Source organism: Dasypus novemcinctus, chromosome 14 (assembly GCF_030445035.2).
Source record: "Dasypus novemcinctus isolate mDasNov1 chromosome 14, mDasNov1.1.hap2, whole genome shotgun sequence".
NCBI classification, from domain to species: domain Eukaryota; kingdom Metazoa; phylum Chordata; class Mammalia; order Cingulata; family Dasypodidae; genus Dasypus; species Dasypus novemcinctus.
Genome location: NC_080686.1, coordinates 30,251,452 through 30,269,604, shown reverse-complemented (window position 1 = coordinate 30,269,604; position 18,153 = coordinate 30,251,452). Strand labels below are relative to the sequence as shown.

Here is an 18,153-nt window from a genome sequence, read left to right as displayed (position 1 = left end):
GTGGTTGAGCACTGGTTTCCCATGTACAAGATTCTGGGTGGGTAAATAAATAAACAAATAAACAAATAAATAAGCAAACCTACTGTATCTCTTTATGCCCATAAATAAATAAGTGAGCAAACAAACAAACCTACTGTATCTCTTTATGCATATTTTCCTTCATCTCCTTGAATTGATTTAGGAGATTTGTTTGAACTTCTTTGATTAGTTGTTCCAAATTCTGTGTCTCCTCTGAAGTTTTAATTTGTTCCCTGATTGAACCATATATCTTCCTGTTTCTTAGTATGGCTTGTAATTTTTTGCTGATGTCTAGGCATCTGATTATCTTGACGAGTTTACTCTGAAGGTCAATTTCTCCCTCTTGTTTAGGGTTTTATTGTTGATTGGTTTTGTGATAAGGCTCTTCTTCGGTGCTTGGTCCAACTTATTCTAGACCTTTAGAATAGCCCATCTTTAACTTATCACATTTTCTCAGATCTTCTTCATCTGATTCTTACCCTGGATGTGTGGTACAATTTTTAATTAAATTTTTAATTTAATTTAATTGGTTCCCCTCCAAGAGAAAACTTCCTTCCCTCTGTTCCAGCTCCAGAATTCTTGATCTGTTCTATTTGTTTTCATGCAAAATTTTCTCCCCAGCTCCTATGATTTGTTTAAATAGTCTCCCTCACTCAGTTCCCAGTTTTTCTTACCCTTTTCAGTCTGGGACTGTCCTGCCTTACGCAGTTCAGTTTATACTGCCCCTCCTTTTTCTCTCTTAGGCTTCTCTGCCTCTGGTCTCTTTCTCACCAGGATATCCCACCCTGAGGAGCCAATTGGGGTCAATAAAGAAAGGTGGATCAGTCCAGAAAAGTCGGTTTTGCATTTAGGTGGTCCAGGCAACAGAAACTGGATTAAGTGCACCACTTTCCAGCTGCAGTTTTACCATGGTATATTCTCTCCCCATCCCACCCCCCCAGGGGTCCTTTCATATGCAACACTCCACAGTGCCTTGTGTTCTGCCTGGGTCTCTGGACTTGGATCCCTTTGTCTGCATATGTGTGAGGTCCTATTGCTGCTGTGAGTGTCTCTATAGTCTGTGCCACCTGTGGGCAGGGGGAGGGATCCAGGTTGCTGCTGCTGAGTAACTCCCAAGCTGCCTGGGACCAAGTGAGGGAGAGAGAGTGGACTGGAGGGACTGGGACAGAGATTTCCTTCCTAATACCTTTCTTTAATCAATTCAACATTTGTAGAGTCCTTCTCCAGTCTCTACAGTCCTCCAGAGTTCTAAGCAAATGGGATTTGTCCTTTTTTTCACTGAATCTCTGGGGAAGATTTTTCAATGGCTGTCTTATATCTCTGATATTTGTTTTAATTTTTCCTTTATTTGATATCCCCAAGAATTATTCACCCCTGAGCAATGAACTGTAGTAAAATATAGGATGGATAAAAGTTTCTGCTTTATTTTAACAAGTGGGAGGTGTGTGATTGTGAAAGGTGGGTGACTGTGAAAGGAACCAAAATGACATCTTAACCTCAAATACAGGTACATTCGCAGGCAGATCAATATTAGGAAAAACCATATATTCACAAAAAAGACCTAGAAATTTATCCTCTCAAAAAAAATCAAGTACCTTATCCCCCTTGGAAAGACTGCCTGTACCCTCAGAGGATGATTTTCAGTTTGAAGTCATGCCCCTTTTGTCTATTGTTGTTACTACTGCCACACAGCATTGTTCCCAAAATGTACAATCCAACCAGAAGATGTTCTCCTTGTTTACTATTGGTCCATCTGGGTAAACACCATCCCCTCAAAACTAAAAATCCTCATATGCTACAATCTCTCTTCAAGTTCTGGTATGGAGCCCTGAATCTGTGACATGTTTAGCAACAAGAACAAGATTTCAAGAGCTCTGATTATAAAAAAGTTGCTTAATTTGCCTTTTCAAACCCTGGGACTTCCCAAATCAGAAGCTCAGGCTTAGTGGTACTTTCCTATTACCTCACCCCTGGGAAATTTTTATATGAGTTTGTGCATGCTCACATACCCAGTCATTTTGCCCCAGGTATATCTGCAGTGCCAAGGTAGCTAACGTGGAATGGGTTTACAGTAGCACCCACAGTCTTCTCAAGTACCAACCCTCTCTCAATCTGTATCTTGATATGAAGAGTGAATGATGGCACTTCTTTCATATCAAGAACTAAGCCAAGTTTTATTTTTTCCCTCAGGGTGGGTGTTCTTTCAGTGTAGAAAACCACCTTCTCATACTAAGTCAGTGTCTCTTTAAGTGTGTTCTATAGATGTATAATATCTCTTTCAGAATTACCTGGAATGCTTATCAGACTTTGTAGCAGTTTGGCATTTTTGAATTCCAAAAGGATATAGACTATGTTTGTAAACTAGTCTATTCCTCTGGGCATGATAACCCTTTGATTATATTGGATTCAGCTGAGATATCTTTGATTAAATTATGTTAAGATCAGGACTTTGATTCATCCACATCATTAGGACATGCAGGATTGAGTCCCCATCCCCCTTGGTAGGCTATATAAACAGACAATCAATCAAGAACGCAGGGAAGTAGATACACAGAGAAGATACACAGAAGACACTGTGGCCCCAGGAAGAGAGATGAGCCTGATAGTTAATAGCTGACCTTGTCAAGAGAACAGAGCAGCTGAGCCAGGAAAAAAACAAGACCCAGAGGAAGAGACAAGTCCTTTTCCAATCTACAGCTGAGATCGGAAGAAACTGGGACCAAGAATCCTTAAGAGGAAAGAGGAAGGCTGAACCCTCACAGATATTGCCCGCCATCTTGTTTCAACACATGGCAACAGACTTTGGTTAAGAAAGTACCTCTTATGGTACCTTGAGTTGGACTCTTTAGGGCCTTGTAACTATAAACTTCTATCAAAAAAAAACACCCTTTATAAAAGCCAACAGATTTCCGGTACTCTGCATTAGCATCCCTTTGGCTGACTAATACAGACCTGTTGAATCAAAATTTATGGGAATGGGGCCTAAAAATCTACATTTTTTTCTGTCAGGACCGAGGTCTGTGTTTCTCTTTTATGAAATACCATATACAACTATATTCACTCACTTACATGTTACCCATGGTTGCGACCATGCTACAATGGCAGAAACGAGTATTTGTGATAGACTGTATGGCCCACAAATCTAAAATATTTACCATCTGGCCCTTTAAAGAACTAATTTCCATACCCTTGTTCTATTTATACTTCATACTTTTTATTCCAGGTCCTCAAATATGGTATGCTCAAATTCCCTTCTAATTTTGGAATACCTTCTTCCTACTTTGTCTGCCAGGCAAGCTTCAAATCTTGCTCAAGTACTCAAGTATTCCTCTGATCAGAAACCACCTCTTACTCCCAAGGAAAACTTAGACATATCTCCCCAGTGTTCTATAGTAACTTACACACATTCACATCTTAATGATTGGTGGATTGATTGTATGTCTGTCCTCCCTACTAGTGTATAAGTTCCTTGTCCTTTCATATTTGAATCTCCAGTGCCAAATACCATGTCTGAAATAAAGAGGAATTTCCTGAAAGTATTATTTGAATGATTTAATGAATGACTGAATACTCAAACTGCTATGAATATAGTGTTAAGAGGTACCTATTGATTATCAGATAAGCAACCAAGGTAAAAGTAATGTATAGGTCTTGTTTTGCTCTTTGTTTTTTCTACTGTTGTTTGCTCTTAGTGGCTTGTTTCCTAATGTGTTTTATAGTTTTTGATAGTGAGCTGATATTTCTTGGAACTCTATTTTGTGGGAATTCTTTGGGACCTGGTTTTACAGATGGATTCCTCCAGAAAGGATTTACATATGTTCTACTAGGAATCCAGGGGCATGTCAAGGTCCCCCAGGAAATAGACCCTGAGAGATTTTCATGAAGGTTGTTGGAGAGTGCCATCACAAACAACATCTATAAAGGAATGACAGAGCAGAGAATGGAGGAAGTTGAACTGCAGTACAGTTACAACAGAGGCCTCCCCCCAGTGTCATGGGAAACCCTAAGGCTGGGCTTGGCCCTTCAGCAACCTCAAAGTAAGGCATGGCAGCATGAATTAGTCTTCCAGTATGGGCTTCCCCTGGGTAGGGGTCTTAACTTTGGCTCCTTTAGCTAAAGTCCATTCCATGAGATGAACTCCACTGTGGGCCATCAGCAGGCAGGTCTCTGCAGCTGGGAAAAGGAATGCCTCAGTTCTCAAGGGGGTGAGCTGGTTAGCACCCCACAATATCCACTACAGGGCACTTCTGATCTGAAAACTATTTTAAAATAAATTCTTAGCTTGGAGATTTTTTGACCATATAGGCAGTATGAATTTTATCCCTAGCCCTACAGAGGGCTAACTTGTGTTTTTAAATTCTCACTGGTGATTATATTTTTTTCTCTCTGTCCAGAGCCATGTCCAAAACAGGCAAGTTTTCCTACTTATTCCTATTGCAAGGAATTTTTTTTCTTGTCATCTTTTCATTGAGGTTGTCACTTGAAATCTTTTTTTCCTCTGGATTGTGGCCTATGAATCTCTGTTTGAGCATTTGCTTTTTCTCTGATCTGAATTTCAACCTTGCTCAGATACATAAACCAGCATCACTAAGTGTTTTGTACTGGAGAAGATTTTAGTGGCTCTAGCCCAACAAACTATGGCAGCTATCTAGATTCCCAGATAGTTCTTTTACATGCTCAAATCTCAAAACCACTGAACTAATATATGTTGATGACTATCAATCCACTGGGTTCCAAATCTTGTTGGTTTCAAGTATTCTTTTCTTCCATATGGTTTTCTTTTATCCCTCCAGCTAAACCTTTTAAATAAACATTTTTCTATGTAATTTACAATATATTGATCACATGCTACCTTATATTACAGTGTAATATAAGATATTGTTTAATTCTAATGTGCATAACTAGATTATACATCTTTGAAAGGTCCTACCTTATGCTTTGTAAATCCTTTCCCTTCCCCTACCCACCAGAGACTGCATATAATTACTATATAGGTATCCATTGAATGAATGGTATGTATGCCATTGTGATAACAATGTTCTCAGATTGAGTCCCATTCTTAAATACTACTCAAAAGGGCTAAATTTAAGTATTATATAACAGTTTGACACAATATATAGCAAGTCCTTGAGACATAGAGAAGATAATATCTTACTGTAAGAAATTAATTTAATGGCAGGATTATATTTTATTGCTTTTCTCTCTCTGACCTGTACTAATGGGAGAAGAGGAAATTCTCAAGCCTTACAATGGAAGACAATTTCAGGGCATTTAAAAGAGGAAGCATTTCCAAAAGTCAATTTCAATTCAATTGAGCAAATATTTATGGAGCATCCATTATGCGTGAGATACTAAGCGAGGCATTTAACCTCTTAAGAAAATTTCTGTTAAAAGGTAAAGCACATCAGCAAGGCTTTTGAAGACTGTGTGTTATGCTTTTCTCTGTTGTTAAAATAGCTGTAACAATAAAAAACCACAACAAAAAACAAGAATAGAGTTATCACTTCTGCCTAACTCTAAGACAATAGTGAATTTTAAATCTTCTTGTCCTAAGCCAACATCCACATGGAGCGTCTTCATGTTCTGAGTACTTTATATTGCCACTATAAACCATGACCAAAAAGGGAGAATCCATTTAGCACTCAGAGTATGCTCTGACAAGTTGTTCCTTATTTACTGATTTTTAATGAAATTTTTCATGTGCATCAAAACACCATCTTTCAACAAAGGAAATGCAGCTCTGTAAACCAAATACTTTGCAATATAGAATCTACATACCAACATTAATTTCTTTGCCCAGGGATGAGATTTTTTAAAAAGGTAATGAACATCCTATTATTGATTCTTCCACAAGATACAGGTGTTCAGAAAGTTTAGCAAATATTTTAAACTGTCCTATTTTTCTTGAGAATGTGAGTTGAGCCTTAGCTTTTGAACACCCTAAGTCTTCCTTTCTGAAAGCATGCACACTTTTTAAGCTGTCATCAAAATTAAAAGGGTGTTTTAGATAGTGGGACTTGGGGGAGGAAATAAAGAAGCCAACATATATTTTCCCATCTATGAGGGCTTTAACAGTGAATTTAGTTATTCCATTGGTTTCTTTTATCCCTCTGAAGATAGTCAAACTAAGTAAAATCGCTACTATTGTATTAGGGGCTCTTGGTTATATGAGAGAATCTGATTCAACTGGCCAAAACAAAGAAATGTATTATATTACATAATAGGAAATCCAGAGGAAGGATAAACCCAAAAGTTGGTTGATGCAACAAGATCCTTGAAGATGCTTGTTCTTTCTGTCTCTCCACCCAACAGTCCACAGAATCTGCTTCAACCTAAAGCTTCCTTCCTAGTTACAAGATGGCTGCCAGTGGCAAGCCAGGTTATGCATTTCCTTGTTTAGATTCAACAAGAGAGTCAGTCTTTTTTTCCCACCTGTATTAGGCAGGGTTCTCTAGAGAAATAGAATCAATAGGAGGTTTCTGTAAATAGTCTGAGACTTGGTAAGATTCTCTCATGTGACTGTGGGGATGCACCAGTCCAGATTCCACAAGCGGCTGCAAATGTGGGGCTGCAATGAAAGTCCAGTGAAGGTTCTTGCTGAGTTTCCTAGAGACACTGGCTGTCCAAAGACAAGCTGGGAAATTCTCTTTCAATGCTGAAATCACTTCCCCTTTTAATGCATTCAACTAATTGGTCAAGTGTTATAAAATTCCTGACGGCAATCTCCTTGGTTGATGTAGACGTAATCACCTATTTTTGCAGTAAACTCACTGGCAACTAAAGCCCATAAATGCCCTTGTATTACAGTTAGCCCAGTGCTTGCTTGACCAAACAACTGGGCACCATTACTTGGCTGAGTTGACACATTAGCCCAACCATCACACCATCCATGAAATAATAATGCTCCCCTTAAATCAGATTGGGCCAATTTAGAACACATCTATTTCCAGAATAACAAAAATTGCCAGGGGATATTAAGTATCTGGCTAGCTAATTAGAATTCATTTCTTATATATGGGGATGGGATGGATATCTGAGCAGAATTGAGTCCTGTGAAAAGGCAGCCAAAAGCATCTGCAACTATTTAATCTGATACCCTGTGAAGAAATCACTTTCTACATTCGGGCAAACTGTGTGTTTGGAAGTATTGAAAAATGGAACATGCATAGATTGTAAAAAATAGAATATCCTTACAAGAATTTCTCTGAAATATTTCCCCTTTTAATTTTTTATGAAGTGTCCTATGCCCCCAATTTGTTTTGTGGAAAATAATGAGATCATTTAATGTCTCTCAGATGACAAAGAACTACTGGAGGAGAGGAAACAGTAAGTCCTAATTCAGAAACTGATCAATGATTAAGTTCAAATACTTATGAAAAGGTCAAAAGACAAGAACAGCAGCAACAATAAAAAAAAGATTAGATATTTACATAATAAAACCATGGATGTTCACTTTGAAATACCCTTGAAAAAGCATCTATTGTGAGCCTTTAAGTTTTAAAGGAAAAGAACAAACTTATCCTGTGGTGGTAGTAATGGTAGCTACTTTTTTTGAGAGGTGACAGTGAGTCAGGCATTGACTCAACAATATCTCATCTATTCTAAGACTCTTGGCCCATCACGGATAGGCAGGAATTGATATATGCACCACAGCACATAATCTTAATAAATTTGGCTTAATGAAATACAAAATTCTCACAAAATCCTTTTGCAATAGCTTATTGGTGGTTTTCCCCATTTAAAGATTAGGAATTTCCAGCTCTGAGTTGTTTAACCAATTTAGCCAAAAACAGGCAGCAAGTGGTGGAGTCAACATTTGAACCCACTCATACTCTTCTCCTCTGAAGTGAAGAGGAAAAGGGTCAGTGAAGATAAATCCAGTGACTTGGAAACAGGAATGAAATATCTGACGCTTAAGTATTTTAATGTTATTGCGTTTATTAGGCTTGAAAAAGATATGCTTGAGGTACCTCGAGCTTATTATTATATAAGGAAACACAAGGAAGAACAAAAACAATTTCCAAACCACAACCCCACTTATTATTCTACTATAGACGTACTGTTTTTCTAGCAATGGAAGAACTTGTATCATTGATATAAAGGCAGTGGCCACCATAAGCTCTGAGGGGAGAAAGAGTAGAAAATAGGGTAATATGGGGGCATTTGGGGAACATTTTAATTGTCCTGCATGATGTTGCAACAACAGATACAGGCCATTATATATTTTGTCGTAAGTTACAAAATTGCGTGGGACAGAGTATAAACTATAATGTAAACTATAATCACATAGTGGCAATACTTCAATATGTCCGTCAATTGTACAAAATTATATCACAGTAACAAAGGTTGTTGTTAATGTGGGAATGTGGCGGGGGGCGAGTGGGGCATATGAGAATCCCCAATATATATATATATATTTTTTAATATTTATTTTATTTATTCCCCTCTTTGCCACTTGCTTCCTGTCTGCTCTCTGTGTCCATTCACTAGGCATTCTTCTTGTCTCCCTTTGTTGTGTCATCTTGCTGCACCAGCTCTCCATGTGCACTGGCCGTCAGCTTTCCGTGGGCACAGGCTGTCAGCTCTCCATGGGTGCAAGGGCCAGCCTGCCTTCACAAGGAGGCCCTGGGACGCAAACCCAGGGCCTCCCATATGGTAGACAGGAGTCCAGTCGGTTGAGCCACGTCCTCTTCACCCCTATATTTTTTATGTAACATTTATGTAATCTAAAGTTTCTTTAAAATTAATTAATTTTAAAAAAACAACAAAACTTTCTCAATATGGTAACTCAGCTATTATGAGTCTACTTCCACTACTTCTTTATTTTTTTAATATTCCTTTTTTTTCCCTCTTCCCCCCCAGTTGTCTACTCTCTGTGTCCATTACCTGTGTGTTCTTCTGTGTCCACTTGTATCCTTGTCAGTGGCACCAGGAATCTGTGTCTTTTTTTTGTTGTTGCGTCATCTTGCTGCATCAGCTCTCTGTGTGTGCGGTGCCATTCCTGTGCAGGCTGCACTTTTTTCACACAGGGCGGCTCTCCTTACAGGGCGCAAGACTTGCACTTGGGACTCCCCTACAAGGGGGCCACCCCTGCATGGCACAGTACTCCTTGTGTGCATTAATACTGCGCATGGTTCAGCTCACCACATGGGTCAGGATGCCCTGGGTTTGAACCCTGGACCTCCCATGTGGTGGGTGGATACTCTATCAGTTGTCAAGTCCGCTTCCCTCCACTGCTTCTGATGCTGCAAATGAACTGATTTTTATTCTTTGTCTCAATGACCCACTCCCAAAGACAGGACCTGATTGGGTCAGCTGTCAATCACTATCCAAAAGAGTGAGTCTTATGAAGCGGACTTGGCCCAATGGATAGGGCATCCGCCTACCACATGGGAGGTCCGCACTTCAAACTCCAGGCCTCCTTGACCCGTGTGGAGCTGGCTCCTGAGCAGTGCTGATGCACGCAAGGAGTCCGTGCCACCCAGGGGTGCCCCCTGCATAGGGGAGCCCCATGCACAAGGAGTGCGCCCCTTAAGGAGAGCCGCCCAGCGTGAAAGAAAGCCTGCCCGAGAATGGCGCCGCACACACAGAGAGCTGACACAACAAGATGATGCAACAAAAAGAAGCACAGATTCCCAGTGCTGCTGGTAAGGATAGAAGCAGTCACAGAAGAACACACAGCAAATGGACACAGAGCAGACAACTGGGAGGGGGGGAAAGGGAGAGAAATAAATAAAAATAAATCTTAAAAAAAAAAAAAAAGAATGAGTCTTGCCTGGGTAGAACTTTTGTCATTCTACCTGATTGTCTGCTGACTGCCTCTAAATTGGGTGGCAAATTAGGCGTGGCCCCAGGGAAAGAAGTTACAATGTGCCAAGCAAAGGACACCACAAAAGGAGACTATGGGCAGGTCATGCACATGAAGCCACCCAGAATATCTATTGTGAGTAGTCTGCTTTGGAGAAAATCACATTCATTCATTCATTCAACAAATTAAAGCAAGAAAAAAACATGAAGGACTGACTTGACACAAGCAGGAACCCTCAAAGTATAACTAGTAGATAAAGTAAACATGACTGCAAATGCAAAAATGTAACGTCAAATACCTAGATAGACTTTACCATTTGTCCGACTTTATCCTGTGCACCTGACATATATACTCATTTAATCATCATGATTAAGTTAAGTACCAATACCCCAATCTGTAGATAGAGGGATGGAGGTACAGATTGATTTAAAAACTTATCCAAGATCACACAGCTTGCACCAGCAGCACGGTTTCAGAGTATGTGCTTCGACTACTCTGTTGTTTGTTTTAATAGATAATTGAATTCTGTAGGAAGAAAGAAGAAGAAACTTCCAGGTACCAGACAAGAAGGAAAAAAAACAAAGTGAGAGCAGAAAGGAAAAGCTGATTCCTTGTGGTTTGGGGTATGGGGTCTACAAAGAGGGCCCTGGTGGCTGGGGCTGGGATGCCATGCTCCTAATGAGTTGAAGTGGGGAGCTAGAAGCAAGTCTCCTGTGTGAACCAGGGAGCCTCAGAGTGTCTACAAAAATCCCTCCCTTCAGGCAAGAGAAAATGAGGGAAGTTTACATCTACTCGGGACTTGGTGGGGGCACCTATGAGAGGTGGCTACCCCAGGCCTCTACCACAAATGAAACCAATTTACACCTTCTGCATAACTTAAGAATTGCAATTTAAAAACTGAAAGCCCTGGATTACTCAAGGCAATTTCCAAACCACTGGATAGAAGCCCTCCCACAACCCAGGAGTCCCACAGAAAAACCAGTATTTATTGAATTACTGCTTACAGCCTTTAGAGCTTAGTGAAAGATAAGAGACATTAGGCAAATAATTACATGAGCAACCATGAGTGTTTTGCTAGGAAGTATATGGAGCATCGAGAGACTACAGTACAAGGTGAGTAATACAGTAGGAATCAAGGCGTAACTACCTGAGGAAGGAACCTCTAAGGTGAGATCTTTGGTATGAGTAGGCATTATCCAAGTGAAACATGATGGGAAACAGGATGACTCCCAGGGAGAAAGTGCCTGTGTGAAAGCTCAGGGCGAGAGTGTGTGGCAAGTCCAGCAAATGAATCCAGGAGAGTGGAGAAAGATGTGGGTGAAAGGTAAACAAAGACTAGAATGTGGTGGCCTCGAAAACTCTCTTGTGGAAGGTGGATGGATTGTATCCTAAGAGCTATGAAAAATTCATAAGCTGCTTCTGTAAGTGCAAAGAAATTTAGAGTTTAATAATGGAATAAATTATAAAAGGACATACCAGGAGGCAAAAGGGAGAATATGGAGATTTACATCTATGTTTTTCAAGAAGGGATGAGGAGTAATTTCAAGCTGCTCATAAAACAAAAATGTCCTTTCCTAAGTGTTGCATGGGAAAGGCAATAAATATGATAGGCATCAACCACTCAAACAACATGGTCTGCGAGTGTCAAAATGAAAAGGAAACCCGGAAATCATTCCAGCTAAAATCCTCACTGCTCCAACAAGGAAAATAAGACCCAGGATTGCAAAAACGCGAGGATTATATTCTCTTGCCAAAACCACTTCTCTAGGTATAAATTCTCATTTAGACATTCCATAATTACTTTTTTTAAAAGATTTCTTTTTTATTTATTTCCTTACACATGGGGCTCCCCCGTGGGGACACCCCTGCATGGCAGGGCACTCCTTGCGCGCATCAGCACTGCGCATGGGCCAGCTCCACACGGTCAAGGAGAACCCGGGTTTGAACCGGGGACCTCCCATGTGGTAGGAGGAAGCCCTAACCACTGGGCCAAGTCTGCAGCCCCATAATTGCTTTTTAAATCAATTCATTTTATTTAATGTCATTCACATGGTTGTTACTAAGCATAAAGGTTGTTTACCAAAGGGCTAACCAAAGGGTTTGGTTAACCTAATGCTAGCATTTGAGCAACATAAGCTCATTTGTCATGTGAGGCGAGGGGGAATATGTAATAAATCATGAGCGAATATATTTTCCTGGGGACATTAATTATCTGGGCTATCCTGCTTCCTCTGTATTGTATTCTTAAACTAATTAAAAACTTCTGCATTGTCTTCCTTTGGACAACTTTAAGCCCTCTGAGAAATATCTGACTTATAAGTACAAGTTCATAAGCGCAGCTGATTGCCCAGACTTCTCTCTGGCCTCAACCTGTTCTCAGTCCTTTGACTCCCCCATGGAATCCCAAAGGGTATCCCAAAGGGTTGTAAATGGATGTTGCCACCTAGTGGTTAAAAAACACTGATAAATTATAAAGAAAGCTTCTCAGTTACCTTCTTTGACAGCTGTACAAAGCTAGTTTTTCTCTCTGAGTTCCAGTAGACACTTCACTACTTGAAACCTCCCTGTTAGCAGTGCCAAATTATTGTTCACTACTTCAAGAAAAACTGGGTATCGGATTGAGGGCGAGCAAGCTTTTTGTTTAGTGAAATGAACAGTGCACTGGAGAGTCATTTCATTTTACATGCCAGATAGAGTACTCATGTTGGTTTTGGTTACTGGTTATTTCATTGACATGATTTATTGCTTTACAAAAAAGTATGACATTTCATGGGTTTTCCTAAATAGCTTTCCTTAATCCCTGTCCTTTGATAAGTAATCAAACAGTAATAAACGCATTTCTAAAGACTCACCTGAGAATTTTTCAAAGCAGGAATGAAGTGAATTTTTCTTACAAAAATGTCAAGGGCTGAGTCTGAACAATTGCTTTCAGAGCTAAATAATCCCAGAGGTGGCTCCCTTACATCCTGTACTCATAGAAGAGGAACCAATTGCCAGGTTGAATGATCCATCATTAAGAAAGAAAAAGAAAAAAGTTCTTCCCATGGATATAAAACAGCTACAGATTGCTTTCTTTGCACTCTTGAGGAGCTGACAGGGCCCCAGATGGAGGTATTTCTCAGCAAGCTGTCAAGTGATCCATCAAAAACAACCATATCATCCAGCAGAGTTTTCTTTCCCTACCAAGAATTCTATTGGGTCAGGTGGGTGAGACCAGGACATGATAAATCCAGAAAAAATAAAGGTTAGAAAACTGGGTTCCGGAAACAAAGAGAGGAAAAGTATAATTACATTTAAATCCCAAAGTTCACATTTAGCATTGTTTTACAGTGACATGGTGATTTTTTCCCTAACTTCCTCTTTTCCCAGAAATATGGACTTCATGACATTGATACCGAGAGGTGGCTCTATGGGATTTTGAAGAAATGAAAGCTGGTGTCTTAGCTTTCCAGGACTGCTGTAACAAAGTACCATGGTCTGGTTGGCTTTAAAAATAGGAACATACTATCTCAGTTTAAGAAGCTGCAAGTCCCAAACCAGCAGGATCATGCTTTTGTGCAAAGTCTGGCACTCCCATGGTGATATGCTAGTGATCCATAGCTCAATCTTTGCCTCTGTCACATGGCCATCTCTCTCCCCACCTGTCTCCTCCCAGGTCCAAATTTCCTCTGCTTATAAGGACTCCAGTCATATTGGATTAAGTCCCACTTTGATTCAGCTTGTCCCCACCTTAATAACACCTTCAAAGATCCTATTTACCAATGGTTCATATCCACATGACCAGAAGGTTAGGACTTGAACACATATCTGTGGACATTGTGATTCAAAGTCATTTTAGAGTGGTAGTGTCTAAAGTACATTAAATTAGCATCTGCTTGCCAGATGCCTTTTAATTCACAGACCCAAAGAATCATTTGAAATAAAACTAAAGCAATTGGAAATGGCCACACAGCCCCCAAAGATTCATTGCCCAACAAATCCAGACATCTCCTGGAGGTCTGATATCCTCTGTCAGACGAGTCTTAACTAGACTTACAACCTGCTATTCACCTGAGTAGTAAAACCATGGAAAAAGCACGCAAATTTCATCCTTATCCCTGGAGAGAGAAGTTGTGAATGATCTGGTAAAAATTTTGCTCTTTGCTTTATCTTCAGTCTATTTAAATGCCACAGAGGGTTATAAAAAAAATACTCATTTTTGTTAAATCTTATTTTACTTAGTTTTGTTTACACTTCCTATGAAAGCCAATTATTCAGGCAGTCTCCTTTATGCCTATCCATGAATACATATTTATTCTATGCAAAATACATTCAATAGCTATGATTATTGTATGCTAGAGCTATGCTCTCTCATCTAGCCTTATCACATTACACCTAGAAAATGATAATACTTGTCTGGGAAAGGGGTCACCACCACAGAAGACTCCCTGGCAGAGAGGCATGATACTCAAGTCTTCTGGTGCAGTTCAGGAACATTTCAGAAAGAACTTTACAGAGTGTTTTGATATAATTTCAATGTCTTAAAGGTCGCAAAACTTGGTTCAACAATTTCATCACTCTAAAAGGTTTAGCGTCATCTGTATTTTGTGGCAAACTTGTAAATCATTGGTGGTTCATTAATATGGGCCCCACATGATAGTGGGGAAGCTCTGTACTAGAGAAATAATATACCCCACAGAGATGGGTTTGTCTCTACTGTTTTCACTTGGGAAGAAATCAAACCAGAGCTCTTCCACAGTGGGTAGATTTCATATGTTCTCTCTCTGAAAATCACACTCTTGTTCAACATAAAGTTAAATAAAGAATGGTTTGTCTTATTTTTAAAACTATCATTATTATTTCATTTTCTTATTAATTGTATCTGGCTATTTCATTGACTTCATTTTTGAGGAAATTTTGGATCACAGAAGGGTTACAACTTTGACAGGGGAGGCTCATTTGTGCGGGGCATCAGTGATGGGGGATACATAGGAGGAGGGTCACCTGGGCATTCCTATAAGGCATATAAATGTGTTCAGATGTTCACGGGGCATTGTCATGGTGGGGAGAGCCATACAATAACTGAAAGAATATCAAATTCCCATCCTGGGAGAGCTCTGTCACATTCTCTAATGGAACAGCAAAAATCCCTGAGTACAGGGACAATGACTAGTGAAGGAGGACGATCTATTTATGGGTCATTAATATTGATGACTCTACTTATGAACCTTTACTCTTGAGATTGAAATTTAGCCTAGTATTATAGTGTGCCTAAGAGTTACCTCCTGAGAGCCTCCTTGTTGCCCAAAGGTGGCCTCTTTCTAAGCCAAACTCAGTATATAAATGTATTACCTTTACCCCAGTGTGGGACATGACTCTGGGGGATAAGCCTCCCTGGCACTGAGGGATTACTGCACCTGGAAAAAGACCTGACCAAAAAGGAGAAAAGGTAAAGACAAATGAGTTTATAAAGCTAAGAGACTTCAAAGTGAGTTGGGAGGTCATTCCAGAAGTTACGCTTATGCATGTCTCATCAGGATTTCATTGACTGACAAAATAAATACTACCTCAAACAGTGGGGCTTGTGAAGGCTCTGGAGACATCCAGACACTATAGTCAGGGCAGATAGCATCCTGCCAAAGGGCCCTACTTTGGAATTTATGTTCTCCCATGTGACAGAGATAGACTCAGCTGTGGTTTCCCTAAACATGGTTCTTCTTCCCCTTCTATTTGAACCTATAATTAGTACTAGGGTTGATAGGTATATGTCTAAGAGACTAAAATTTTTGGGCTGTCCATGTGCCAGCTGGGCCCTGAATATCAACAGAATTGGAACGCCTACTTTTCAGTCTGTTGGCCTCACCTAGGACATGAGATGATGATGGACAACTATCATCCCAAGGAAATGAGGGAGTCTACGACTGCAAGCAAGAGAGTCCATCCATCTGCCCCATGGGATTGACCCCCCCCTCCGCCCCAGTTAGGTGGAATGGGCAGCACCATCCCAGAATCCTCAGGATTGGGGAATGAACTATGGACTAAAGTAAATTTACTGATATTCTGCCATAGACTTATTGTGATTCTAGCCATGGAGAAATTATGTCATTGATGTGGAGCCAATGGCCATTGGAGGTTCTGAGGACAGGGAAAGGGGAAAACAGGTGTAATATAGGGGCATTTTGGGGACTTGGGAATTGTCCTGAATGACATTACAATGGCAGATATAGGACATTACATATCTTGCCATAACCTACAAAATTGTGCAGGAGTGTAAAGTACAGTGAAAATATAATCCACACTTATTGGCAATGCTCTGAAATGTGTTCATCAGTTGTAATGAATGTACCCCCTAATGAAAGATGTTATTGTGGGAAAATATGGGAGATGTAGGGAGTGGGGCATATGGGAGTTCCCTATATTTTTAGGTAACATTTATGTAATCTAAGTATCTTTTTTTAAAAATAAAACAAAATTTATTTTAAAAAATGATTTGTCATCGTGAATTTTTTTTCTGGGTATCTGCTCTGATCTGTTCATGAAAGTCCCTCTCGTCCTGTGTTTTGGCCTCTCTCCAAATTTATAACATTAAGTATGAGCTTGTAACCTTCAAGAGCTGATGAAAAATCAAATGGTTTTAAGACAGGAGAAAGATCAATCCAATCATAGAGTGAAAGAAACTGGATACAGTACCTACTGATTAGTCAAAAGTTTGCTGGTTTACTTTTTAAATTCAGAGGGAGTTTTTTAAAAAATGAGAAGAAAGAGATGGCTAATTTTATTTTTGAACGGTTAAGATCACCTGGTTTTTGTTTTTTTTTTTCTTTCTTATAGTGATAAGGTGATAAGACTCATTCCAAAAACAGAAGAAGAAGCTTATGCACTGAGGAAAATATACCACCAACTTAAGGTAATACAGCATCCACTCAATTAATGGGGAATTATGCTTATTTAATGCATATACAGGGCTTTGCTGGTTGAGGTTGAATAATTGGAATTAATTATCTAGGGAAGAAAAAGCTAAGTGATAACTTCAAAGAGCTTTTAAAGGGCAGTTAAAATTATTCAAAAATTTATTACGTATCTGACACAATCCGTTTACTAGTTAGTGTGTTTATTATCCATCTCCCCTGAGAAGATTCTAAGCTTCAAGAGAAATCTTGTCCTTTTTTGCTCACCACTGTATTCCTGAGTGCCTGCCATGTCCTAGAAGCTCAATTTTTAATAATTAATAATTAATTAGCTTAGTTTATAATTTTCCAGAACTTTACTTTTCCTTCTTGAAATCCTTCAGCTGATCATCTAGACACGTTCCATCTAATTAAAACTTCAAGAGAAGTGAGCTGAGGAAAATAAAAGTGAGACATTTATGTCAATTAATTTTGCTATATTTCTGTGGCTCTAAGAGAAGTTGTTGGCAGAGGATGAAGGGCTCTGATTCTTGAATCTTTGATTTGGGGGGTTCTCAGTGTTAGAGAGCTTCTTGTCTCCCCGTTTACTGGAAGTTAGCTTCAGCTAAAAGGCTATGATGAGAAGTGTGGCCATCGGCTCCCTTCTGGAGGTGCTGAGAACAGAAGCAGAGCCTGTGAAGTCAGGGTGATGTGGCTTCATTTCAATGGATAGCAAAGTTCATTCCCACGAGGACCTCATTAATCTTTCCTCTAGGGTAGAAAAGCATTGACCTTGATGACTAAAGCACCATCCTACCTGAAGGAGGTGTTAGGGATGAGGAAGGATGGTTAGACTTAATGGCCTCAGGAAATATTTGTCATAGTCAATTTTTGGTCTGTCTTCTTGATTTTTTTCTTTGGCACATTGGTTCCAAATATTGCATTTATTTGCAAACAAAGACATGAACTTTTAGTTTTTTGGTTTCCCTTCTTCCACTCCATTCCCAGCTCGTAGACCTTGCAATGTGCAGTGTCAGGATGATGTCTGATTACAAGGGCTGCCTGGAGTCAGTATGCAGGAGCTCATCCCAGACTGTGGTTGCTTTATCCAGCACCCAAAAGCCTGGGCTCGCTGGACTTTTCCTAAACCTCCTATCCTCCTCAAAGGAATATATGCTTCTATGATACTGATGTTAACTCTCTTTGGGTCATGTATAATCTTCAACCTCATAAGAGTCAAAATAGTCATTTCAGCAGCATTATCTAAATACTATCTAAACAGTCAGTCTACCCAGAACTTAGAGGACACAAAGAAACAAACTTTTCAGGCATACTTTTCATTCTTCATTAAAACTGTGTTTTAAATATGCCACTGGGAAACTAAAATAGCCACTTTTCATCTTGGAGTCTGTTATTTCAGGGAACAGATATTCTGAACCAAATATTGGAACAAAGTATTTG

At 39.7% G+C, this 18,153-nt stretch overlaps 1 protein-coding gene across 2 annotated transcripts in view; it reads left to right on the top strand.

The window, feature by feature from the left end:
• Positions 1 to 18,153, top strand: part of CPA6 (carboxypeptidase A6) — a 402,022-nt gene that overhangs the window by 107,406 nt on the left and 276,463 nt on the right. For both annotated transcript variants that reach the window (XM_058275619.1, XM_058275618.1), the window contains exon 2: positions 16,637 to 16,712. In XM_058275619.1, coding sequence (XP_058131602.1) covers positions 16,637 to 16,712 — 76 coding nt within the window. The remainder of the gene's footprint in view (positions 1 to 16,636; positions 16,713 to 18,153) is intronic.